The following is a 25,525-nucleotide window of genomic DNA, read 5'->3' as shown; positions in this document are numbered from 1 at the left end:
ATTACTTCTGCTGTCTCCCCTTAATTCTGATGGTCTCCAGAACTATCAGTTAGTTCTTACGTTTTCCAAAAAAGTAGTAGTAAACAACTATGGCTGATGTAGCCAGGAATCTTGTTTTGCACCCACCACAGTCTAATCTAGCAGGGTCTAATCTATTTCAGTCTCCTACAGACCACATGGTCTGAGGGACAGTGGACTGGCCCACGGCTGAAAAAGGTTGCTGACCCCTGAGCCAGACTGACCTTTTTCAGCCGTGGGCCAGTCCACTGTCCCTCAAGACCATGTGGTAAGCCGGACTATATTTTGGAAAAAAAAATGCACAAATTCATATGCCCCACAAATAACCCAGAGATGCTGTCAGGGGTTCAGGAGCAGAGGCAAGGGCAAGGGAGGAAACAGAGAGCGAGGGGGAGGAGGCAGAAGAAAAGATGAGTGATGACGACGACCCGAGATCTCCGAGTCTTTCCAGTGAATCAGAAGATTCACAGAAAGGAGCACCAATGGCCAGGGCAAGGGGGGAGCCTAGGGGGACACCCCAGGAAGATAGAGCCAGAGGGGACTCAGAGGAGAGCAGTTGGAAATCGGGACCAGCGTCACCGCCAGAGAGCAGGGAAGAGGAAGGGCGCCAGGGATCAAGCGCTGGCAGCTCACAACAGGGGGGAGGGCACGAGTCAGGAGTGGCCACACCTCCATTGGGGAGCGAAGAAACGGTCAGACGGAAAGTGGAAGGTTGGGCGCGCGCGCCAAGTTCAAATGCACAGGAAAGTGACGCAGTAGGCAGCCCGGAAAGGGAGCCAGGTCCTAAAGCCCGGCGCAAGGAGACAGAAGGGTCTGGGGGGTCAGCGTCTGAAGCGTCCCGGAAGGAAGAGACCCCGGGGGGCAGAGGGACCCAGAGGAGAACAGTCAGGCGGAAAAGGTGGAGCAGGGCTAGGATATTAAGTTGGTGCACAAGGGGCGGAGACTCAGATGGAGCTTCGCCGATCTAACCACTAGACGTAGAGTTGCACGCAGCAGCTTGAGAATGGAAACTCTAACTCAGTAAAGACTTTTACTTAATGATCGCTGGCTAGCGTGATCCTCTGTGAGCTAGGATCTGGAAGCAGCTCTGACAGATGCATTTTAAATAAAAGCACACATTCTACTCATGTAAAAACACGCTGATTCCCGGACCGGATTGAGAAGGCGATTGGGCCGGATCTGGCCCCCAGGCCTTAGGTTGCCTACCCGTGGTCTAGCTCATTATTGTCTACACTGACTATAAACCTTAAGATGTATAGAAACTACAGCCTTTAAGACTTAAACATGAGACCCACCTCATCTTGCCCAGTTTGCTCAACATCCCTCCTGAAGTACAGTCCTGGGATAATATTTTTAAACTTACTTTGCAGTGTTTTAGTTGGCTTCCAAAAGCCATGCTGCAATGAAATTCCTTGCCTTGATGCTTTCCTTACTGCCCCCCGCTCCCAGTCTAGTGCTGCAAAGCTGGTTGTTAATACAGACACACACAATTGTCAACTCTGGCTGAAAAAAAGTCTACCTGAATGAGAAAGGCAGCGAGGACTACATTTCAGTCTTTTGGGTTCTTTATTCCAACTGAAAAGTACATTAGGAAAACCACGCAGGCCTACCCATTCAAGACCAGCACAATGCTCTCAATATTGTCACTCGGCAGTTCTACATAAAGAAAGTGGTTGAATAGCCTCTGCCACAAAAAAGCACACACTCAGCTGTCCCCCTTGCAAGGAAGAAAAATAGATATATCCTGGTAAAGTTGGTATGTATTTTTTTTTTAATGGCTCCACCACTTCTTAAAGCCGTTTAACACAAATTGATTGGAGTCTGCATTTGTCCACTTCCTAAAGTATATATTTATATTTAGATTCCACATTTCCATCATTGAATAGAAGTTAACAACTAGAATGTTTTTAAAAAAATTAAAATGACATTTTAAAAAAGGATATGGATAAATCCACAAAATTTACCATTTATTAGGTTTTTAAAAAAGATTCCTGTGCCAGGTAGGGGGTTGTCCCGATCCTCCAACTGCCATGAGGTTGGGGGAACTGCCCCCCTTTCAAGATAAAACCTACTTAAAAACTGCATTAGTACAAGAAGTCTTTGGCCCCACAATGCATCCCTTTTCCTGCCTGACCACATTAACACTTCAGTCTTACACTGCTAACCAAGTTCCCTTTTTGCTGTGCTGCAACAGAAGTTAGTCTGAACTGGCCTAGACAGTTAGATGCCCACCATTCCCTGTTCTAGATGGATTTCTGGAATCAGCCACACCTTGTGTCAGAAGGACACAAAGATAAGACTGAGCTTCCCCTGCCTCCAGATCAGCTGCTACAGAGGCCAGGAATACAACTTGGCCTATTAGACAGAGTCTACCCTGGAAACCAGGTGGCCTTGGAATTGTTATACCTGTCTAACATGCAGCCTGCTGGCAGATTTTACGATGGGAATGAAACAAGGCCCAGGAAAGAGGTTATACTGGCTTTGCAGTTGCATTGCTAGAGTAAGAGCCATCCTTTGCAATCCTTTTCCTTAGGCGATGGGGGTACGCAACCAACAAATCTTTAATCCATCCTCCTCTACTTCTTCATTGCTCCCTGCTTGCAAAGTACAGATCTGCCCAATACTCTGACACAACGGAGGACTTGCTGATTAACCTCTTCATCCCTTTTCCTGACCGAAGTAGTGCAGGTTGTCTTTTCTGGTATGGCAGAACTGATAATACACCCTACATCCGCTGTGCTAAATTGGCATCCTTTGCCACAACAGCATTTTAAATACAAAGACAGCTCCAGGGGTACCACAAAGGCTGGCAATGACCATGCATTGCTGAGAGCCAAAAGAGGCTCCTGGACCTATAGCAATGAGAAAGCAGGCTCACAAAGGGTGCCTGACCTTCCAAAATCTACAGCAGACACTGCCTCTGCCAACCCTGTGAACAAAAAACATATCCAAAAGCAACAGCTCTCCCCTCAAGCCGCTCTGGGCAGTCCTGCGTGGTGACTGAGGATCTCAAGACTCCATAGAACAGGGGTGGTCAGTATAGGACCTTCCTAGATGCAGTTGGACTATCACACCCATCATATTTTGACTACAGCGCCCATGCTGCCTGCTGCGAGTTTGGAGTCCAAAAGCTTCTGCAGGTCAGCAGGTTAGAATACAGTTCCTAGGGCATGTTCCTTGCAAGGGAGAAGTTAAAAGTCAGGTGATTGTTCAGCCTACTGAAGAGCAATTACCTCTGGACCACCTATCTAAAGAATTAGCAGTGTGATCTGCAGAGATATAGGAAACAGAAAGCTCTAAGTGAAAAATGCCATTTCACAAAAACTGCTTTTTGCCAGACTTCCGAGCTCTCTCTGTCAAAGAACGGAAGGTCCTCTCTATATACAACTGGGTTGTTGGAACATTTAATATACCGCTTGGCCATGGTTAAAATGTTGCTCCTCTCTTGACAGAGATCAAAAGCAGGTGTGTCTGATTCTCTCCTCTACTTAGTGATTGGCTATGTTTTTGGCATCATCTTTAGAATTTAAGATATCTTCCCATTTTAAGGCTAAACTAAAAAATAAAAAAGGAAGTTAAAATTTGTTGTAAACATTTCTCCTTTCTCCAAAGTTTGTACTTCTTTAAAAATCAAGTCCAGCCACACACACTCTTTTTTTTCTTTTTTAAAGTTGAGGTAATTTCTGTGTATTTGTTATCTTTAAAAAATCCCTTTGCGTGTGACTGGCTAAGACATGTGCCAATCAGGATGCGATCCAATTGCAGTAGGAGTGCTACCGTGGGAGGGATTGTGCACCAATTCCGGCAACCGGGCTTCAATTTGCTATTTTCTCAATTTCATCCAAATCGTCTGTATCCAGCTTGTGAATTTTCTTGTCTGTGGGGGGCGGGGAGAGAGAAAGTGGAGTCAAATTATCAAGAAAGAACTGGAATTACGACCAGGGATTTCATCAAACCAAATCCTCCTCAGGTTAAACCAAGGAGGGTGTGTTGAGAAACATTTAAAGGCCGACAGCCAAACATCTTTTTCACCATTAAAACGGAACCTGGAAAAACATACCACTTCACTTTTACAGTAATAACAACAGCAACAACAATTTTATTATTTGTACCCCGCCCATCTGAATGGGTTGCCCCAGCCACTCTGGGTGGCCTCCCAGTGTACAGTATTAAGAGTCGACCACCTTCCCAGAAGGCCCACCTCCTTTGCTACTGCAGAAATCAGTGCTCAAAGCCTCAGAGCACATTCGTAATTGGAAGAAGGCAAGTCCAGCACAGTGCCTCATGCAGAGAGACAACAGACACCATCTCTCAGAGAGGAAGGCAGTTAGGCACCTTCTGTGCAGTGGGTCCCAGCACACACAATGACAGCCCCTGGGAACAGAGCCGATGGCATGACTCTCTGTTCTGGCCTTGCCTGCTTCCACAGAAATAGTGGTCCGCCTTCTGAGTCGATAACCCCCAAGAGACATTTGGTGCACCCCAACTTTCCATCACCATCCCTGGCCACCAGGGTTGATGGGAATCATAGTCTGACAGCAGCTAGATAGAGGACAGCTAGGTTGGGAAATACCGCATTCAATTCATTTTTTAAAAAAGGTAATTCTTGGGACAACACTGGCAGCTCTCTCTCATGGCAGAGTTTGAGGATTACTGATTTAATCCAGTGACTGTGAACCTTCAATCTGGGAGGAAGAGAGAGATTCTCCTTGGCCAAGTTGCTTTGGCTGGGGATGGAGAGGCACCACCAACCTCACCAGTCCTCACAAACAGTTTGGACAGAGAGGTTTTCCCAGAGGCCTGTTTCTGAGGATATCATTACCCGGTGGAGATGCGTGGTTTATCCCAAAAGATTAAGAGGGGGGAACTTGCGGCCCTCCAGATGGTGTTGGACTCCAGTTCCCATCATCCACAACAACTCGCCATATTGATGGGGGCCGTTGGAGTCCAACAACACCTGGAGATCCCAGCAATAGGGGTTCAAGTTTCCGCCACTCCTCCCACCTTTCTGATGTGGGGTGCACAGCACCCAGAACTGCACACAATTATTCGACTTGGAAGTGCCCTGTTAGGTTGCACAATAAGGAAAATGCTCAACGAAAGATGGGGGAAAGAAGCATGGCCGGACGTACTGAAATGTTCCTGGATCCTGTTGAGGATGTTCAAACTGTGCTTGCTGTCCACCATGTTGATGGCCAGGCCCCGCTTGCCAAAACGTCCCGTGCGGCCAATGCGGTGAAGATATGTCTCGTTGTCCGGATTCCCGTCTTTATCCACTGGAAGGTCAAAGTTGATGACGACAGAGACCTGCTCCACGTCAATCCCTAGGGGAGGAGAGCATTGCGAGATTTTGAGAGGACGGCTCATTCCTTTATAGAAGGAATAAGCTTTACAGCAGCACAGAATACCTAAAATGTGCCCTTGAAACATACAAACAAAAAAACCAGCCACCAATTTATTTATTTAAAATCTAGCAGCCTTTTCCAAGTTCTCTTAGCTGATTTTTTTATTTTCAAAAACAAACAAAATGGAAATGAATCGTAAAATCAGAGTTGGAAGGGGCCACAAAGGTCATCTGGTCCAACCCCCTGCAATGCAGGAATGGGAGAGGTATTGAGTAGTGCACTAAGGCAATCATTCCATCAGGGCAAGCATTTTGGTTTGCTCTCTTCTCCCTCCAGCCCCCATTCCGGGGGTCTTCCTGACCCCAAAGCCAATTTTGGAGAGTACAAGCAGTACACAGTTACCTCGGGCACAGACATTCGTAGTCACCAAGACTTTCTCCTTGCCCTCCCGGAAGCGATCGATCACCGCGGCACGCTGCTCCACCATCATCTCGCCACTCAAGAGGGCTACCTGGTGACCCTCTTTGGAGAGCTCCCCAGCTAGCCAGCCAGCTGTTTTGCGAGTCTGCAAAATGCGAAACAAAAAGAGGAGCACACCCATTATCACCAACATAAAGGGAGAACTCCACTTAGGCTCAGTTCCTCTTTGCATTGGCTCAGTCTCTTCGACACTGAGAATGACCCTCTTAAACAGGCCTATGTTTCATTCGATGATGCCTGGATTAGAAACTCACCCTCCCAGTGGTTCAGAACAGAGCTGAGGTGCAAAAAGCTCTCTCTCTCTCTCTCTCTCTCTTGAGTGTGGCAGTGGATGGTATAGGTGCCGATTTTAAAAATGAGCCAATTTAGTTCCCTCAAAGCACTTACATGCAACTCCAGCAGACGTGGAAAGTAATTGTGAAACTGGATACAATGCCCAATAGCTATACAGAAATATGGGAAGAGATCTGGGGAAAGATCCTGGGATAAATTTCTGGGAACCCATCAAAACTTGGGAATGGTGATGCATGCGTATTCTCCATCAGTCTCAGAAGATTTCTACAAACTCATCTTCAGGTCGTACTTGATCCTGGCTAGACTTAATCAATTAACCTGGGATGGAGATGCAAGACTTCAAGTGCCAATATACTACACAGATTTTGGCCATGTCCTCAAATAATACCCTTCTGGACTTCAGTGTTGAAATAAATTGAGTATGTAATAGGGCATTTGCTACCACTAACATTGAGATATGTAAAATACTATGCTTTGTTAAAGGACAGGGAGATAACAAAACTTTCCAACAGCTGCCTGTGTGGCAATTAGTTTCAAGCAAGAAAAAAACTAATGTTCCAGCATTGGACTGCTGGATTAAAAAACCATGGGATGGTGCCCAAATGATAAAATCAACTAATACAATAAAAGTGAGAGAAAGGAGACAAATTGATGATGAATGTGTTGAAAAACAGGTCCCATTACTTAGGAAAATGCTGAATCACAGAGTCTGTTGTGAATACTGTAATAGCAGAAGGGCAAAACCTCCACCAAAAATGAATACCATCTCCAAAAATATTTTGCAAAAGGATACTATGTGCTTTTGGGCCTCTGCTGTGCTATCTATATGATCCACTATTTAGTTGGAAATATCTTTAATTTCTTCCTATACGCATAAAAAAAACAAGGCTGCCATAGCACAGCCCCCACTGGAGGATTTGTAGTGATGCATCACTGTTTTGGATTTGCATGAAGCCAAAAGCAGGAGGGGTTGGTGAACAGCAAACAAAAAAAGGACTCACGTGGCAGAAGATCATGGCTTGCGCAATTGTGATGGCGCCATAGATGTTGCAGAGGGCATGGAATTTCTCCTCACGGCTGTTGCACAGGACGTAATACTGCTTGATGGTGTCCAAAGTCTCCTCCTCCCGCTTCAGCTTGATGATGTTGGGGTCGGGGACAACTTTCTGGGCAAACTTCCACACAGAGTCTTCAAACGTGGCTGAGAAGAGCAGCATCTGGCAGTCTTTGGGAAGCATCCTGAGAGACAGGATAGGGGTGAGGTGGGGAGAAGAGTCACATTCTTTCCTCACCTAGAGTCACCGTAAGAACTGAACAACTCCACTGGATCACACCAATGGCCCATCTAGGCAGAGACTTTTCTTCTCAACAGCTTTGACCAGAAGTTCCCAGAAGCCCACAATCAGGGCTTGAAGAGAACAGTCCTCCACTGCCATCTTGGGATCCCTGCTCCCCCAGCAAAGTTTTTTCAGAAAGACATTGACAAACTTGGAGGTTCCATTGAGCCATCACTGCTACAGCTTACATTTTTGAGACTTCTCCTTTTCCATAAATGTGTCTAATCCCCTTTGATTTCTAAACTAGTGACCATTACTACAACCTAAGAAGAGCCTGCTGGACCAGGCCAACGGCCCATCTAATCCTGTATCCTGTTCTCACAGCAGCCAGCCAAAAGCCTGCAGGAAACCTGCAAGTAGGACCCAGGCACCAGAGCGCTCTCCCCACCTGTGGTTCCCGGCACCTGAAACTCAGATACATTACTGCCTCCAACTGTGGAGGCAGAGAACAGCCATTGTGGCTGGTAGCCATCGATGTAGTAGCACCATACCTAAAATGCCAAACTTGGCAGACTGGGACAAGTATAGGGAGATAGCAGAGTTCCTGGAGCAACTACTATTATGCAAGGCCCAAGCTCCTTCTGGCCGGTAAAGCCAGAAGTAAGTTTTGTTTCTGCTGAAATTTGCAACTAACAGGAAGGGTACTGGATGTGGCACAGCTGCAGCTGCGCCAGGGAAATCCGGCATCAAACTGGTAACAAGGCACCCAGTCAATTGTACAAGGAGTCCACCCTTACCTCTGGATGCGGATGCTCTGATCCTGGTGACCCTGGGTGGCTATCATGACATCGGCCTCATCCAAGACAAAGACTTTGATCTTCTTGGGGTCAATGAATTTCAGCTTGGAGCACCAATCCAGGACGGTGCCAGGTGTGCCAATGACAATCTGCTCAGCAATCTTCTGGCCACGCTCCACTATTCATGGAAGAGATCAAGGGCAGATGTGAGGTAGGCAGAACCTCAGCAGACCCAGAAAGGGCAGCACTACCTGCTTGGGAATGCTTTCCTGGGAGAGTCCTGCTGGAGTGACCAAACTGTGCTTCGTCTCCTTCCATCTGTGGAAACCAACTCTTCCCCAGCCCCTCACTCGCTATGTCTAAAATTCAGCATTGAAAGAGCTCAGAAATCCTGTCAACCAGAAAACCCACATTTGTAAGCAACCCAGCAGGTTAACTATAGAAACACCAACTTGAGGGGCCAATTGGTCTGGTCTGGATCCTGCTGGCTCAGGCTATTATCAGCATCATCTGGATGAGTCCCACAGCCACATAAACCCCGCAAAGGCCTTCCAGTTAGGATTCGGTCCCTCCCTGGTGACTTATATGCCCTTTTTGACATTTCCTTGCCTGCGTACTCTAGTCTGCTTGTGAGATACTGAGTATTATTCAGCAGGATGGAGTTCACACTCACATTTGTTGCCTCGAACCGCGTAGGCCAGCTTCAGCTCTGGATAAAACCTGCCCATCTGCTCGATCACCTTCCCTGTCTGAAGAGCCAGCTCGTAGGTTGGAGAGAGGCAGAGACACTGCAAGAGGAAGGAGGCAAGTCTGGGACACTGTCCTAAGGCAAGTGGATGTTATGACGTTACTATGGTGCAGCGCATGCCCACCCTGCAGTGTCCTCCGCCACATGGCCTCAGTTCCTGCCATGCTTGTGGAGTGGTTGCCATTCATTCCCAGGGAGAAACCTATCCCCAGTCTGTTCTCTCTCTCTCTCCCCCTCCCTCCCCCCTCACTTTTATGCATGTCGCTCGGCCCACTTTGCCTTTGGTCCCTTCTACGACTGACACATGACCCGCACAAGGTTTCCTAAAAGGGAATGCGGTCCTCAAGCTGGAAAAAAGGCTTCCAACCCATGGTTCAGCTGATTGGCCAATTACACCGTAAATAGAGAGGAGCTCTGCAAAAGTGGCAAGAAGAAAGCCCGACACTGGCCCTCTGAGGAGACTATGCTGAAGAGATCCGCTGTTACCTGGGGGTATCTGTGCTCCGGCTCCACTCTGCTAAGCATCGCCAAGACAAAAGCTGCCGTCTTACCGGTACCAGACTGTGACTGCGCAATCAGGTTCTGTGGACTGGAGACACACACCAAAGTGGGGGGGGGGATTATAAGACTTGTGTATTGGGGAGGGGACTATTAAAAGGAAAATTCCTGTCGGGCCACATTGTGCCACCATGAGCTACATGTTCCTTTCAAAACACACCTAGCTGCAAGCTGTGTGGGAAGTGGGAAGAGGAAGATGAGAAGTGACGGGCAACTTTACAGGGAAGCTTGCCCACCATCCCTAGTCTTTGGGCCCCTCCCAGCCTGAAGACTCTCTTGACTACCTGGCATAACCAGCCAACCCCACACCCGCTCCATACCCATCAGGCACTGCAACAGGTATGCACTAATACATACGGTTCTGCCAGCATCATGGGCAATGCGTTCTCTTGGATTTTGGATGGTCTGTTGAAACCCATGGCATAGACGCCCTGCAGCAGCTGTGGCTTCCTACAAGGAAGAAGACAAAAAGGCTAAGCAAAAAGGCTGCTAAGGAACAGCCTGAAGGCAGGCACAGCACACTCCTGCGGCAAAAGCAGAGCAGGACTGGGCCTTGCAGCTGTCTGAATAGGAGGCTTGCCGCAACAAATGGGCACAGCAACAAACATGCATTATACCGTTGTACCATTTCCGAACCATCTGATAAGCCCTAGTTGACACATGGCTGCTCGGCAGCTGGATTTCATCCCTCACTTTTCTGATGAGAAGCTGTGGGCTGGGCAGGAAGTAGTTAACAGGCAGCATCAGAAGCTCAGCAACAGAGGCTATGGATTTGCACATTGCAATCTCAGCAAAAAAGGCCAGTAAGGCTAAGCCCTCTGCTGTGTCTTTTCCCAGTCCCACATTTATGAAGGCAAACACTTCCCGGGCCAGTCTCTGCTGAATGCAGTAGCTTTAAAAATGGCATGTTTTTAAAAGTCTTAAAAAGTTGGCTACTTCATTTGCTCCTGAAGATGCCTTAGAATCTGTGGTAGGAGTAGCAGCAGGCGATGCAATCAAAGAAACAAAAACACCAGTTTCCCTTCTGCAGCTTTTCGAAAATAGATTCGACACACTCTTATACCTTGTTAAAATGCAGATGTGGACCTCCCTTTTTAAATACCGAGGTGCCCCAAACCAGCATGAAGCAGAGAGCCTGGAAGCCTCAACTGCAAAAGGGTGCTTTGAACATCCTTGGTAGCCCACTGTGTACCAAAGTGAGCTCAGTGGGGAGAAAAGCGTCTAGAGCAGCAATGGTGAAACCTGTGGCCCTCCAGACTCCGTTCTCTGACCACTGGCCATGCTGGCTGGGGTTGATGGGTGTCAAACACAAGTTAGCCATCCCAGGCCTGCAGAGTGTCCCGCAACCTGGGGTCCCCAGAAGTTGTTGGACTACAACACCCATTATCCACAGCAAGGTCAGCGGTCGGGGATGATGGGAGTTGTAATCCAGCAAGATCTGGAGACCCAAGGTTGAAGAACACTGGGTTAGAGAAACAATAGCTTGGGGTATGAGTTCATAGAAAAAGGTCTCGGGTGCAATCATCAGGGGAGCAGGTGATGTGGAAGAATCTTCTCAGTCCGAGATCCTGGGGAGAAGACAAAACTCTGGGTCTCCTAGATGAGCGAACAGGCTTATCTAGTGTATGACCGTGTCTTATGTTCTTTATTATGAAAACTCACAATTCCTTCTGGGGAAGGGCTGCAAGTTTTGCACGCAAGTGCAATCACTGGCATCTCCAGGAAGGGTAGACAAAGGCTCCCATCTGAAAACTCAGAGAGCTACCAATCAGCGCAGACAATACTAAACTAGACGGACCAACAGTTTGACTCCATATAAAGACAGCTTGTTATGTAGGGGAGGGCCCATGGCTCAGGTGACAGACTCCAGTTTAACCCCAAGAACGTCCAGTCAAAAGTGTCAGATAACAGGAGACAGGAAAAACCTGTCTCAGCCTAAGATCCTGAAGCGCTGCTACTGGCCCCAGAAGGCAGCACTGGGCTAGATGGACTCTCCAAGTGGTGCAAAGGGAGCTTCCTACATTCTTAAGAAGAGCCTGCTGGATCAGGGCCAATGGCCCATCTTGTCCAGCATCCTGTTCTCACACTGGGTACGTGAGCACAAAAGCACTCTTCCCCTCCTGCAGTTTCCAGCAACCGACATACAGAAGCATCACAGACTCCAATAGCGGAGCATAGCCTCCATTGGGCCTAGTAACCACTGACAGCCTTCTCTCCCCCTGTGAATTTGTCCAATCCTCTTTTAAAGCCTCCCAAGTCGGTGGCCGTGACTGCCTCCTGTGGGAGGGAGTTCCGTAAGTTTACCTATGCGTTATGTGAAGAAGTCCTTTCACCAATCTGTCCTGTATCTCCCAACACCGAGCTTCCCATATCCGGGAAGAGAGATCACAAGGTGAGTGAAGGTGCCCCCCTCCCAATCCTCCGCTTCATGAAAGACTGCTGCAGGCTTTTCCATGTGACCACTCTGGGCCCAGTACGGGCTCTGGAAAAGCCCTCTGGAAAAAAGCCAGGCATTGTCTCAAAACGCCAGAAATCTGCGAAGCCTTGAACTTTCGAGTGCGTTGCCAAGGAGACACGTAGGCTGTGAAGAGGAACCGGAGACTCGACTTATCTGAAGATCACTATAATTAGCCTTGCCTTTGATTTTTCCAATGAAATCCTTTGCTCTCCAAATAGAGAAGAGTGTACAATCTAAAGCGACTTCCCCCAACCTCCCTGCTCTCCACGTCTATCAGCTATTATTGCAACCGATTTTAAAAATCACCTTCTAAACCACCATCTTCAATGTGATTTACATATAATTATACAATTAAAACCACAAATAAAACAAGACTTAAACTCTTAACAAGTGGACACTTGTGGCAAAGACCCATTTATTCAGCTGGGGAAGCCTGCTGGAGCAAAAATATATTCAACTGCTTCCAGAATGCTGTTTCACAGAACAGGGGCAGCCACCACACTAAGAGCCCTTGCTCAGAGTTACTGCGACTTTTGAAACTCGCAGGAGAAAACTCTCCTGCAGACTGCAACACTCGACTGAAGATATAAGGGAAAGGAGGTCTCTCGAGTTGCCAGTTGGTAGCAATCTCCTGAAGGAGGGGCACAAGGAGGGAAGCATCTTTCCCAACAACAACAGAGCCCTCACCAGACAAAACCATTCAGCTCCTTGGCAAGAAGCAGGGCCCTTTAGGAGATGGCTGCTAGAAGATCCTGCAGGAATGGGATGCTACAAAGCAATTAAAGATGGGATCTTCTTATCCAGGTGGATAAAGGGAGGCCACTGGGTAGTGATCAGTGGCAGACCCTGGGTTGTAGCCAATGCTGGTGCAATTCAGAGCAGACCCACTGCAGTTAATGGACATGACTAATATGAAGTTCAATCTTGTCTACTCTGAGTATATCATAGTTGGATACAACCCAAAGTGTTCGACACCACTAAGCAAATGTATTTCCCAGTACGCGCAACAGAAACAAGTATGTATGGCTTGACAGGAGGAGGCGCATCGGCCTGTGGATAGGGTAAACTGGGACAGTGCAAACTTTGCAGCAGGGATGGGAACCATCATGGTAAAGATCCACTTCAGGGGTAGCCCTCCATAGGTTTTTAAGACTCCAACTCCCATCAGCCCCAGTCGGCATGGCCAACCGTCATGGATTATGGGTGCTGGAGTCCAAGAGCATCTAGATTGAGGGAACCTGATGTACTGGAACAGGAAATACAAGTTAGGGACAGCTGGTCATATTACAGGAAACTAGGGCCAGGAATAGGGAGGATAGAACACACACCAAAAGGAAGAGGAGCTAGCAGGCTGGAAGGGGAGAGAAAAACGGACGGGGGGGCAAAATTGTTCCAAGACACCTCTCAGTAAATGGAAGCTCAGTTCCACTTGCCCATCTCGTTTTTCTGCACCTTTGCTGCCCGTGCATTGCCATGAGGACTGGTACCTTAGCCCTTTCACATAATGCAGCTGTCAGGGATCAGTTGGCAGAAAAGGGGGGAGAGACCGGAATGTACAGAGAGCCGCCTCCTTTTATGAGCAGCTGCACTTCGTCAGAGGGAGAGGAGGAGGGGCTGTCAGGAAATACAGAAAATGAGAGGGAGGGAGATCTAAAGGCTGTTGTAGTAGAGAGAAAAGAGCAGCCTCTGGCGCTTAGGTTTTCACGTAAGGAGAGGAGGAAAAGGGGGTGTCTCAGGAAGTTTCACTTCCGGAGGGGGAACAGGCCCGAGCCACTTCTGGCAACTGATAGTGACTGAGGCAGACATGCTTTTAAGAGCTCCGTACTGTACATAGTTTTGGACTTAATAAATCTTGTAAAGACTGGCTGGAATCCTGGGCTGTTATCTTGGCAAGCACCCACATATCATCCTGACAGCAGCAACCACATGCACACAATGTACTAGCCACAGGGAAGGGTGGCAGCGGCGGTGGGGCACATTGGCCACAAAAATATTCTGACCCAGCTTTAGAGCTTGCAGCGTAATGCCTCCAGGACAGGAAATGGGGGCGGGCGGGGGAGAGAACCAGCAGCTACAATTTTGTCCAGCCCCTTCAAAGCTCTTCCATTTGATATCAGGGTGTTTCTCTAGAACCCCCTGAACTCAACAGGGCTTCTTTCAAGACATATAAAATGAGGCTGTATCTCTCCGTAGAGAAGATGCAACTCTGTTTTCCCTGTGTGCTTGGCAGAGACGGTGATCAACCGTTAAGCCCAGATGCTCTTCATCTTTAAACGGACTTGAACAAAGCCAGGAAAAGCATTATCTACCCACGCTGCCAGCTGCTAACGCAGGGCACGGATCGGCCTCTATGCCACAACCATGACGCAAGGTCTCTCTTCCCTCACAGCGACGGCAAACTCAGCTCAATTAGGCAACAACTATAATTAGGGCAGCAACATTTATTCAATTACAAAACATTCATTTATACCCCACCTACTAGCCAAAGTTCAAGGCAGCTGACGATATAGTCAAAATAAAATTAAGATGAACTAGAGTTGTTAGGGAGAGGCAAAATATCTCCCTGCTCCCCTAGCTCCCCGTTCTCAGGTGCGTCAAATGCAACTCTCACACCTGGGCCATGGCAGGACTCAGAAGAAATAACTCCAGCCTGGAAATGATAGCTGGAGGGACCAGATGTTAGTCCCTAACAGGCTAGTGGTGTCACAACAGAAACTAAGGGTTGCATTCAATGCTAGTCCCATTCAGAGACAGACCCACTGAAGATAATAGGCACAAGTAACTGGAGGTCCATAATTTCATCATTTCTACTCTAACTTGGTACTGGTTGAATACAACCCTAAAAGTCCTCCTAAAATGGGAGACGAGAATTTTAATGTTCTATTTTAAACAATGGCAAGGACTTATAATAAAAACTACAGGAGGGTAAGCATTATCTCAAAAGGGTGGTGGGAGTATTTTCTTCCAGAATTGCTTAAGTTATTTTGCTGCATTCCATGAACCATGGTCCAAGCCAGATGTAAAAGGATGCTTCTGAGACATGAACAAGCCAAGCCTAACAATTTGAATCCAGTCCAGAAGATAGTAGATGGCCCAGCCGTTCACGTTTTGGGATCAAGTAAGAGGAAATGGGTATCTCTGCCTGCAGTAACAGTCCAGAATTTGTCCACATCATTCAGTGCAACTTGGGGTCCCACCTCACACAAATTACACAGCAGCTCCACCACCCACCCGCTAAGACCACCCTTTCTGGAGAAACTGGGGCTGCACCAGGAAGGGGCAAGGCTGAGAAGTTCGTTTTACCCAACGGGTGCAGGGAAACATGGGCCCATGGCTTGAAAAGGGAAGCTGGGAGAGGCACTTACAGCCGCAGCTCCTCGAAAGACTTCACGGAGTAGAGAGGCGACGTAGGATCCCTCTGCAAAACCTCCACTTGGTTTGTGTTGTCCACCAGGTTGCTGCGGATCAGCTTGTTGAGCAACGACTGGGCGGCTCGGTCCTCTGACAGAAAGAAGGAAAGAAAATGTTGAAGGGGGAGCAAGTAGTCTGCAGTTCAATCCCTTGGCAGAAGCAGATCAAAGCCAGCAGCGGCCATCACTTCTGAATTCTGTCAACCGAATTATGGCCTTGTTTGAATGAAGCTGTGTGGAGTAGCAGTGTGGACCACCCAAGAGACCTGGGACTGAGTAGTGCTATAGTTCAAAACATCAGGAGGGCAGCAGGTTGGCAATGCTTCTCTACAGAGACTCACTGTCCTCCCTCCACCAAACTTGGCACATTTTTGGTAAAAGCACTTTGGGAAAACTGAAAATAAAGGAGATATGGGTTGTTCCCTAGCGCCTATTTAATCCATATACTGCAGGGATGAACAACCTGCAGCCAGAGGTTGTTGGGACTCCAGCCCCAATCAGTTCCAGCCAGCGTGGCCAATGGCCAGGGGTGATGGCAGCTAGAGTACTGATATACTGGCTGGACACCTATAACATATGGACTACAGTGGTGCCCCGCAAGACGAATGCCTCGCAAGACGGAAAACTCGCTAGATGAAAGGGTTTTCCGTTTTTGAGCTGCTTCGCAAGACAAATTTCCCTATGGGCTTGCTTCGCAAGACGAAAACGTCTTGCAAGTTTGTTTCCTTTTTCTTAACACCGTTAATACAGTTGCGACTTGACTTCGAGGAGCAACTCATAGAAAGCAGTGTACATAGTAGCCTTTTTTGAGGTTTTTAAAGACTTTGGTGATTTTTGAAGCTTTTCCAAAACTTCTTTTGCAGCCATTTGGTAAGTTAAGCTTTTAAAACTTTTTTTGGGGGGGTTGGATTTTGGGTTGGGGTGTTTGGAATTCAAGGACTTGGTGTTGGGAAGGGGTTTGCAAGAATCTGGAAGCTTGTGTGTTTTTTTCCTGCATTTTTATGATTTTCTGTGACCATTGGGCCACTCTGCTGTTTTTTTTTAAAAAATCTGGATTTGAATTTCTGTGTGCTGGGTGGCTGGGGGAACAGTTGGGGAGGGGTTTGCAAGAATCTGGAAGCTTGTGGTTTTTTTCTGCATTTTTATGATTTTCTGACCATTGGGCCACTCTGCTGTTTTTTTTAAAAAAATCTGGATTTGAATTTCTGTGTGCTGGGTGGCTGGGGGAACAGTTGGGGAGGGGTTTGCAAGAATCTGGAAGCTTGTGGTTTTTTCCTGCATTTTTATGATTTTCTGTGACCATTGGGCCACTCTGCTGTTTTTTAAAAAAAATTCTGGGTTTGAATTTTGAAATGCTCTTTACAGTATGTATGACTTTAAAGAGCACTTAATAAACTCTTGTACCAAATTTGGCTTTGTTTGGACTTTTTTTGACCATAGGAACACATTAATTGATTTTCAATGCATTCCTATGGGAAACTGTGCTTCGCAAGACGAAAAATTCGCTAGACGAAAAAATTGGCGGAACGAATTAATTTTGTCTTGCGAGGCACCACTGTATTATGAACAGCACAAAATGACCAGAACTGAAATTGATTCTTTAGGAGTACCGCACAAGGAAGAACTCTGTTCAAAACATGCTGGGCTCCTTTGGAAGGTCAGTGATACACACACCTCTTCCCCCTGTAATTGGTGCCTTTAAACACTTTAAACACCCCTTTAAACACTTTAAAGTCCTGGCTTTGCCCCAAAAGAATTCTGGGAGGGGTAGTTCGTGAAGGGTGCCGAGAGCCCTAATGCCCTCACAGAGCTACAGTTCCCAGGGTGGTTTAACAAGCCATCTTTCTTCCCAGGGAACTCTAGAAATTGTAACTCTGGGAGGAGAACAGGGGCCTCCTAATAACTCCCAGAACTTTTCACAAACTACAGCTCCCAAAGTTCTTTGGTTGGGGGGGGGTCCTGATTGTTGAAAGTTCTATCATAGTGCTGTAAATGTGCCATGCGAATGTGGCCCTGGACACCCATAAAAATAATATCCTTTCAAATCCACTGAACATTATCTGTACTGTGAAGGAGGCGGGGGGTACATCCTGCCAAGTCTTTCACTCTGGATTAGAAAGTGGAAGGTGTGGATTCTTGTCCCAGTGGTTGAGATAGAACCAGCAGATGGAAAAGCTGCTGGCACCATGACTGGAACCCTGGTGGGCTTTGCTTTCCCTCATGACATAAAAGAACTGGACAGTGACACTTGGCTGCCTAGGCCTCCCAAGAAAAGGAGGCTGTGGCTTGATCCAGTAGGCTCTTCTTGTGGTCAGACACTCTACCACCGAGTTATGGCTCCACCCCCAAAAGGAACAAGTAATACCACTGGTCGATCCAGGTAGGTAGGCAGTGGCTCTCCAAGACAGACAGAAGCCTTCACCAACATGATATGTTCAGATGTTTCCAACTACAGCTCCCATCAGCACCAGCCACAGAAGGGGAAATGTAGCCCCCATATGTTGTTGGACTACAACTCCCAACATCCCTACCTGCTGGCTATGCTGCCTGCGGCTGATGGGAGTTGGAGCCCAGCAGCAGTCTCCTACCACTACCACCACAGATACTTTAACTGAAGATGCAGGGGATTGAACCAGGGACTTTTGTATGTGCAACGGGACATGCTTTACCCACTGAGTTATCCCCCCCCCCCCGTTTATCTTTGCTTTCCCCCAGCTTGCCCTCTGGGGTCCAAGAGGCTTACCTTTTTCCTCCTCTTCAACCTTCTCCGTATTGTCATCCGTCTTGAGAACTGCTCCTGTGTTCGGAAAAACAGTTTACAGTACAATTAAACAGAAGCAGAACAATCATCCTTAATGGGTCAAGTGTTTCATGCTGTACCAACAAGCCAAGGAGCTCAAATAGGCAACTATGCTAGATTTCCAGACAGTTTTACAGGCTAGGTAAAGCCCACACGCTACATATGCCAATCTCTCACGCAGGGAGGCGCGGATTGTTGCCCACAGGGCAGAGGCTCCCAAATCCTTTTCAAAGTGCCCCAAGTATTTCTGGCTGGGCAATGGTTTTGGGTTGCTGCATGTTAATTTGGAGGGGTTGATGAAAAGATGCATTTATCTAGGGATAATGTGGGATGGGATAACAAACGAGGGGAACAGAAAGGTAATTAACTTTTTTGGGGCAGAATCTATTGATAAATTAATTGGGGTAAATAAATTGAAGAGGAACTATGTTGGTGTGATCTAGGGTGGGGTGCAAATAGATTGAACAAGTTATCTGGAGGAATTTGAATGGGAATACAGTGGAACCTCGGGTTGTGAACGTGATCTGTGTGCAGGAAGCAACGTTCGCAACCCGTAGTGCCGCGTCTTTGCACGCATGTGACGCGATTTGGTGTTACTGTGCATGCGCGAGCACCGAAACCCGGAAGTAACCCATTCCGGTACTTCCGGGTTCAGTGAGGTCCATAACCCGAAAATGCGCAACCTGCAGCATTCACAACCTGAGGTATGACTGTAGTCGGTTTGAACTACAGTAACTGACTTAAATTCATTATCAATCGTGATACTGTGGGACTGAGCCAAGACTTGGGAATCACTCTCTTGCTAAAGGAAGAAGAAGAAGAAGAGTTTGGATTTGATATCCCGCTTTATCACTACCCGAAGGAGACTCAAAGCTGCTAACATTCTCTTTTCCCTTCCTCCCCCACAACAAACACTCTGTGAGGTGAGTAGGGCTGAGAGACTTCAGAGAAGTGTGACTGGCCCAAGGTCACCCAGCAGCTGCATGTGGAGGAGCGGAGACGCGAACCCGGTTCCCCAGATTATGAGACTACCGCTCTTAACCACTACACCACACTGGCAAGTACTTCAATATTCACACTCTCCAGCTTGCTTTGCCAATTTAACAGCTGCAGCTATTGGGGGGAGCAAGTCACAAGTAAACCAACTGAACCTTGTATTCATTTCTGATGCAGCCACTAATTGTATTTCATGCCCTTTCAGGTCTACAGTTACATTTACCACCCACCAACCCCATATGTACAAATACCTGCCAACTCAGAAGACTGCTTTGTGCACCTGTCAGGGTGGCTTCTGGTCCCCAAAAGGTTATGCCACAATACTGTTTGTGTTTAAGTGCCAGAAACAGGGATTTGTTTTTGTAACCTCCCAGCCAACTTTGGATTCCCTTAAGATTCAGCAGCAGTGGATCTCTGGCCTGCAGCCTTAATCCCGGCTGTGGTTCTAATTAGACCCACAAGAAGGATTCCCCCACAAACCACATGCACCATTCCAACATATGACATTAAGGGTGACATCCAGCACAAAAGATGTCACTGGGGTTGGCTGACCTAGTGCGACTGAGAGGGCTGCTCTCAGCACCCATCAGCCAGCAAGAGAGCGAGCACCCTTTAAAAGTCATCACCTGACATCATAATGGCACCAGGCGACTGACAGGCGTGGTCCCCTGCACACCTGCCAAAGTTGGCCTGTGGGTGGTGGTGGTGATGGAGGTAAGGATCTGGCCCACCAGCTGATCCAGTTCCCCCACCTGTGCCTTGAGTTGTCCTGCCTTGTACGATTCTAGCTGCAGCAACAGTGTCAGGGTTGCCTTTTGCTCTGAGTGCTGAATAGCAAGAACAAGAAAGGAATAGAGAAACAGAAAAAGAGAAAGATTTGGGGGAAAGAGGAAAAGTAGTTGATGGCTTGCTCAACCCAGTAAGTCATGGTTATGCTCACCATTAGAGTCTGGCTTGGATTTCTCGTCCTTCAGGTGCAAGTTGCTCATCTAAAAAAACAAAAACAGAACAAGTCACCCAAATGCTACGGCTGGTCCAGTTTCTTCATCATTATGCTTTGTACATTTGCAGTCATTCTTACTGCCAGCCTGGCATAAGGCAGACCAGTATGTCCCCCACATTGCAGATGGGAAGGTATAAATCTGTTTCTCAAACTTGGGTCCCCAGCTGTTGTTGGACTACAACTTCCATCATCTCTGACCATCATCTCTGGTCCTAATGATGGGAGCTGTAGTCCAACAACAGCTGGAGACCCAAGTTTGAGAAACACTGGTACAGAGGTTGATCAAAAGCTATTTTCCCACTGACAGCGAGTGAGCTGGTAGCAGATGCAAGATTCTGAACCAGGGGCTCCACAGTTGGAAGGGAAAGTCAAAAAGCACATCCAAAACATGGCAATGTGGATTAAGCATGGCCCATACCCACAGAATATTGTCAGCTGGAAAAGACACGACGGAAATACTTGGGGAGGCAGGAAAAGGAGAAGAATGTAGTGATGACCACCAACTTGGATGGCTTTCGAATCTGATTAGACAAATTCATGGAAGATAAGGATATAAATGACTATTACACATAATGGCTGTGTACTACCTCCAGTATTACAGGAGGTATGGCTCCGAACACCAGTTCCTGTGGATCACAAGAGGGGAGAGTGAAGTTGCGCTCAAGTGCTGCTTATAGGCTTCCCATAGGCTACTGAATGTTCACTGTGAAAAGTGGATTCCATAACAGATCCAGCTGGGTTCTTTTTAGGTCCTTCAGATGAGGACTAGACCATGTGAAAAATGAATATAATATTTTAGCTGCAGTTCATTCATCTTCAGCTTTGTATTCTTGTTATTAAAAATGTCCCTAGACATTGTTGTTGCACCCATAACTTAGATTTAAGGTGCCACTTAGCTCCTAGATTTCATATCTCAGTTTCTAACACTGCCTGTGGCTAAACAATAAAGATCTGTACAGGGCACGTATCATGACAAATTTGTTTGAATGGGACAGATATGCAGGGTTTTGTTACATAAAATAAGGAAAGTTTCAAGCGCTTTACCCACTAAAAAGTTTTTTCTTTAAATCCCCAAGTTTTAAGAACTTTAAAAAGATAACACTGGCTAATAAATACAAGAGAGAAACACAGACTGCAAGCAACTGCTTTATCTCCACTACCAGATTCTTGCCCCCATATCTTGAATTTAGTATCACATTCCTTTAAAGGAAACACGGAAATAGCACTACAGCTTTAGCTCATGTGTCACAAAAGCTGGTTGGAGATATATTATACTTCCCTGCTATCCCCCAATAGAATCATAGAATTGGAAAGGAACCACAAGGTTCATCTTGTTCAACCTCCTGCATTGCAGGAATCTTTTACCCCACATGGGGCTCTAAACCTGAGATTAAGTCTCATGTTCTACCAACTGAAGTATCCCAGATAATGGCATTGCACTAAACATACATATATCCCAATGGGACAAGATTCCTTCCATGGTATTTGGCACCCATTTCTGGATTACCTGGACAAATCTGCCCAGATCATATGTCCATCCACTATGGGACTCTGCTTACACCATGAAGGCCCATGGCCCACTTAAGCATCCAGACAAAGTTACCAATTTCTATAAAACCATATACCAGTGAATTTTTAAAAAGTTTAAATAATCTCTGTACAGTATTTAGGAAACCAGTTCTCTTCCTCCCTCCTCTAGTGGGGTCAGAAAATATGTCCTCCCTTCCAACATTAATAATACAACCACAAACCTCTGTTTTAAGGAAATTAGCTCCTCCCAGGTATACATGACCTTTCAAAAATGCAGAATTTTACCAAGGCAGCATGGAATGCCAGATAAAATGTTAAAAGAATGTACTGCAACAAGTACAGCCTCTATTTCCGCTAACCACGTCGCACAATTCAGACTGTGTGCCTGTGGATAGTGTGGTGCAGCAACTAGAGTAGGCATGGTGACATGCAGAGACTCTATCTGTTGATGGATGGCCATCCTGACTCGGCCCCAGACACACTGACCAGATGTTTGGAAGCTGTGGCTGGATGGTTACGTGGGAGCCGGTTGAAGCTAAATCCTTCGAAGACAGAGGTCCTGTGGCTGGGACGGGGCGATATGGGATTGGGGGGGCAACTCCCATTTCTTGCGGGGGCGCAATTAGTGCCAGCACCGTCCGTTAAGAGTTTGGGTGTAATCTTCGACACCTCCCTTTCCATGGAGGCGCAGATTGCAGCTATAACAAAGGCGGCATTTTTCCATCTCCGCCAAGCTAAGCAGTTGGCTCCTTACCTCTCTCGCCCTGACCTAGCCACTGTGATCCACGCGACGGTCACCTCCAGACTGGATTATTGTAACTCGCTCTACGTGGGGCTGCCCTTGAGACTGACCCAGAAACTCCAGCGGGTGCAGAATGCTGCAGCGAGACTCCTTACGAGGTCTTCGCTGCGAGATCACATTCACCCGGTGCTATACCAGCTGCACTGGCTCCCGGTGGAGTACAGGATCAGGTTTAAGGTGCTGGTTTTAACCTTTAAAGCCCTATATGGCCTAGGACCCTCGTACCTACGGGACCGCCTCTCCTGGTATGCCCCACAGAGAAACCTACGGTCTTCAAATAAAAACATCTTGAAGGTCCCAGGCCTCAGAGAGGTTAGGCTGGCCTCAACTAGAGCCAGGGCTTTTTCGGCTGTGGCTCCGATCTGGTGGAACGCTCTGTCACAAGAGACCAGGGCCTTGCGGGACTTGACATCTTTCTGCAGGGCCTGCAAGACAGAGCTGTTCCACCAGGCCTTTGGCCAGGGCACAGCCTGACTCCCTCCCTCGGCAATCTTCGCAGAGCTCTGGCCCAATGGTTGCCAGTGGCTTGAATTAATTAATTTTTATAATGAATGATTTTAGAATGTTGTTTATGTTGTACTTTTGTACTGTTTTATTGTTGTTAGCCGCCCTGAGCCCGGCTTCGGCTGGGGAGGGCGGGGTATAAATAAAATTTATTATTATTATTATTATTATTGGACTGCAACTCCCACCAGCCCCCAGCCAGCATGGTGAATGGTCCAGGATGATTGGAACTTCAGTCCAGCAACATTTGCAGGGCACCACAGAGGACGAAGACTGGGGAAGCTATCTTGATCATGAAGCTCACTAGCAAGAGTACTTCACAAGGCTGTTGTGAGGATAAAATGGGAACTATGCATGCTGCCTTCAGCCACTTGGGTTAAAGGATGTTAATATGCAAAACATGCATGTGATGGAAGAACAGACAGCATAAGTCTGAGGCTGTTTCCAGGCACCTCCATGGGAAGTTACATTACTATCTGTTTATATGCCACCTTTCAGCCCAAAAGGCTCCCCGGGGGTGGCTCATTCATTTTGACTGCACTCACTTTGGATTGTATGCCTACGAGCAGTGAAGTACAGGGGGTTAGAACAGTGTTCCCAAAGAGTTGCATGGCTGTAACTTCAACTCTGATCATCCCTAACCACAGGCAAGGTTGATGGGCATTTCTAGCAACCTCTAGAAGGGGGAGGGGAGAAAATGTGATGTAATGGTCGAAGTGTCGGACTAGGACTTGGAAGACCAGGGTTCGAATCCCCACTCAGCCATGAAGCTCACTGGGTGGCTTTGGGCCAGTTGCTTGCCTCTCAACCTAACCTACCTCATGGGTTATTGCAAGGATAACACGGGGGTAGGGGGTGGAGTGGGCCTTTCGTTCCTTGGAGGAAAAGGTGACGAATTATATAAATGTAATAAATGAATTATTAAATAATTATGGGGCGTTGGGAGAACGACTAAAGAGGCCCAAGGTCCATCACACCCACCCCTTAGCCATGGGGCTCACCACGTGACCTTGGGCCACCTGCCCTACCTCGCAGGGCTGTTGTAAACAACGGAGACCAGCAACGCGTGGAGAGCAATACATGCTGCCCTGAGAGGAAAAGCGAGTTACGGGAAATAGAGAAAAATACCATAATAAGAAGGAAGGGTCCCCTCCCCCCACCCCACCCGGGCTTCTCCCCTCCCTGCCTTCTCACCGACTCCGCCGCCGCTTCCTGCTCGTCCACCGCCAGAGCCCAGGAATCCGTCGCCATGCTGGTGCGCGCGAGGAAGGAGCCTCCTGGCTGAGCAGCGCTAGCCGCAACGGAGCCTCCGGAAAGAACTGCGCAGGCGCTAACGGAAGTGACGCGCACTGCCCGGTAAGGCCATTAAGAGAGTCCGGGCGGGAAACGCAGTCTGCGTCACTGCTGTACCGGGAGCTATAAGTTCCTCCTTCCACTCCTGGTACTGTACTCTGATTCGGAGGGTCTAGGACACTCTCTTTCTTTCTTTCTTTCTTTCTTTCTTTCTTTCTTTCTTTCTTTCTTTCTTTCTTTCTTTCTTTCTTTCTTTCTTTCTTTCTTTCTTTCTTTCTTTCTTCCTTCCTTCCTTCCTTCCTTCCTTCCTTCCTTCCTTCCTTCCTTCCTTCCTTCCTTCCTTCCTCTCTCTCTCTGCCCCCCCATTTGTTGTTAGCTCACCTTTCCTCCGGCCAAATCCATTCAAATGATATTTTTAAAAACGCATTTAATAATAATAATAATAATTCCAGTCCAGCTAGGGATTCTTGTTAGCTTTTTGTGTTTTAAATGTTTAGGACAATCAACTTACGAACACCAACAGAGAGGAACCTAATGCCAGCGACAAGCACCCAGCTCAAAATACAGTAATGGTTTATTCAAGATGACCCAATTGGGACCCAGTTTGGTAGCCAAATACTTATTTCAGCTAGTCCCCTGAAATATTGATTGATTGATTGATTGATTGATTTTATATACCACCCTATACCCAGAGGTCTCAGGGTGGTTCACAGAAAAAAAATTTATTTATACCACTGCCATTCTCCCTCCCTCTCTCTTTGCCACCTCCTTTCCTATTCTGCCTCTTCCTTTTTTTTTTTAAATGGTGTTTATTGAGAATTTTAAAATTACAAAAAAGCAAAGAAAAAAAGAAGAAAAAAAGAAGAAAAAAACAAATAACAATTAAACAATACAGTACAAATCGATAAAAAGCAAAAGCAAAAAGCAAAAACAAAACACATCAAAATCAAAAAGCAAAAGTAAACCACAAAGATTTAAAAACAGATCCAATATTCCCAAATCCTTAACTGTCATTACCTTATTTCATCGGCCTCCTCGCACGTCCCTTTTTTTGTATTCTAGTTATTGATTGTCACAGCAAATCCTTTCCATTTTTCATAATATTCTGTCATTAAATTACCTTAATCTATTTTAACCTTATCTTACCATAAAAAACCCTAAAACTTAAAACTTAAATCTTATTTATACCAATTTCTCATAACCATAGCATAT

The 25,525-nt window shown here is 47.0% G+C and overlaps 1 protein-coding gene and 1 long non-coding RNA gene across 3 annotated transcripts; one reads left to right on the top strand and one right to left on the bottom strand.

Annotated features, from left to right (window-relative positions):
* The first annotated feature begins 1,124 nt into the window (after positions 1-1,124).
* LOC308591211 lies at positions 1,125-1,745 on the top strand. The gene is made up of 2 exons (XR_014010064.1): positions 1,125-1,387; positions 1,468-1,745. It is a non-coding gene; the product is annotated as an uncharacterized lncRNA (long non-coding RNA).
* A 257-nt stretch (positions 1,746-2,002) lies between these two features.
* Positions 2,003-24,343, bottom strand: LOC308591035 (ATP-dependent RNA helicase DDX19B). 2 transcript variants are annotated; one of them, XM_081201571.1, is made up of 13 exons: positions 24,215-24,343; positions 20,122-20,170; positions 19,934-20,008; positions 18,129-18,182; positions 15,341-15,476; positions 9,875-9,967; positions 9,446-9,548; positions 8,885-8,999; positions 8,212-8,389; positions 7,139-7,376; positions 5,766-5,928; positions 5,151-5,342; positions 2,003-3,895 (listed from the first exon to the last, which is right to left on the bottom strand). In XM_081201571.1, the coding sequence occupies exons 1-13, from the start codon at positions 24,269-24,271 to the stop codon at positions 3,834-3,836; spliced, it is 1,515 nt and encodes a 504-aa protein (XP_081057697.1). In that variant the 5' UTR covers positions 24,272-24,343; the 3' UTR covers positions 2,003-3,833. The 2 variants fall into 2 exon arrangements, with proteins under 2 accessions (XP_081057697.1, XP_081057698.1); XM_081201572.1 differs by lacking the exon at positions 19,934-20,008.
* Positions 24,344-25,525: the final 1,182 nt, after the last annotated feature.

The sequence above is a fragment of the Podarcis bocagei genome (assembly GCF_964188305.1).
Source record: "Podarcis bocagei genome assembly, chromosome: 7".
Classification (NCBI taxonomy): domain Eukaryota; kingdom Metazoa; phylum Chordata; class Lepidosauria; order Squamata; family Lacertidae; genus Podarcis; species Podarcis bocagei.
This window is presented reverse-complemented; position numbering and strand designations above follow the sequence as displayed.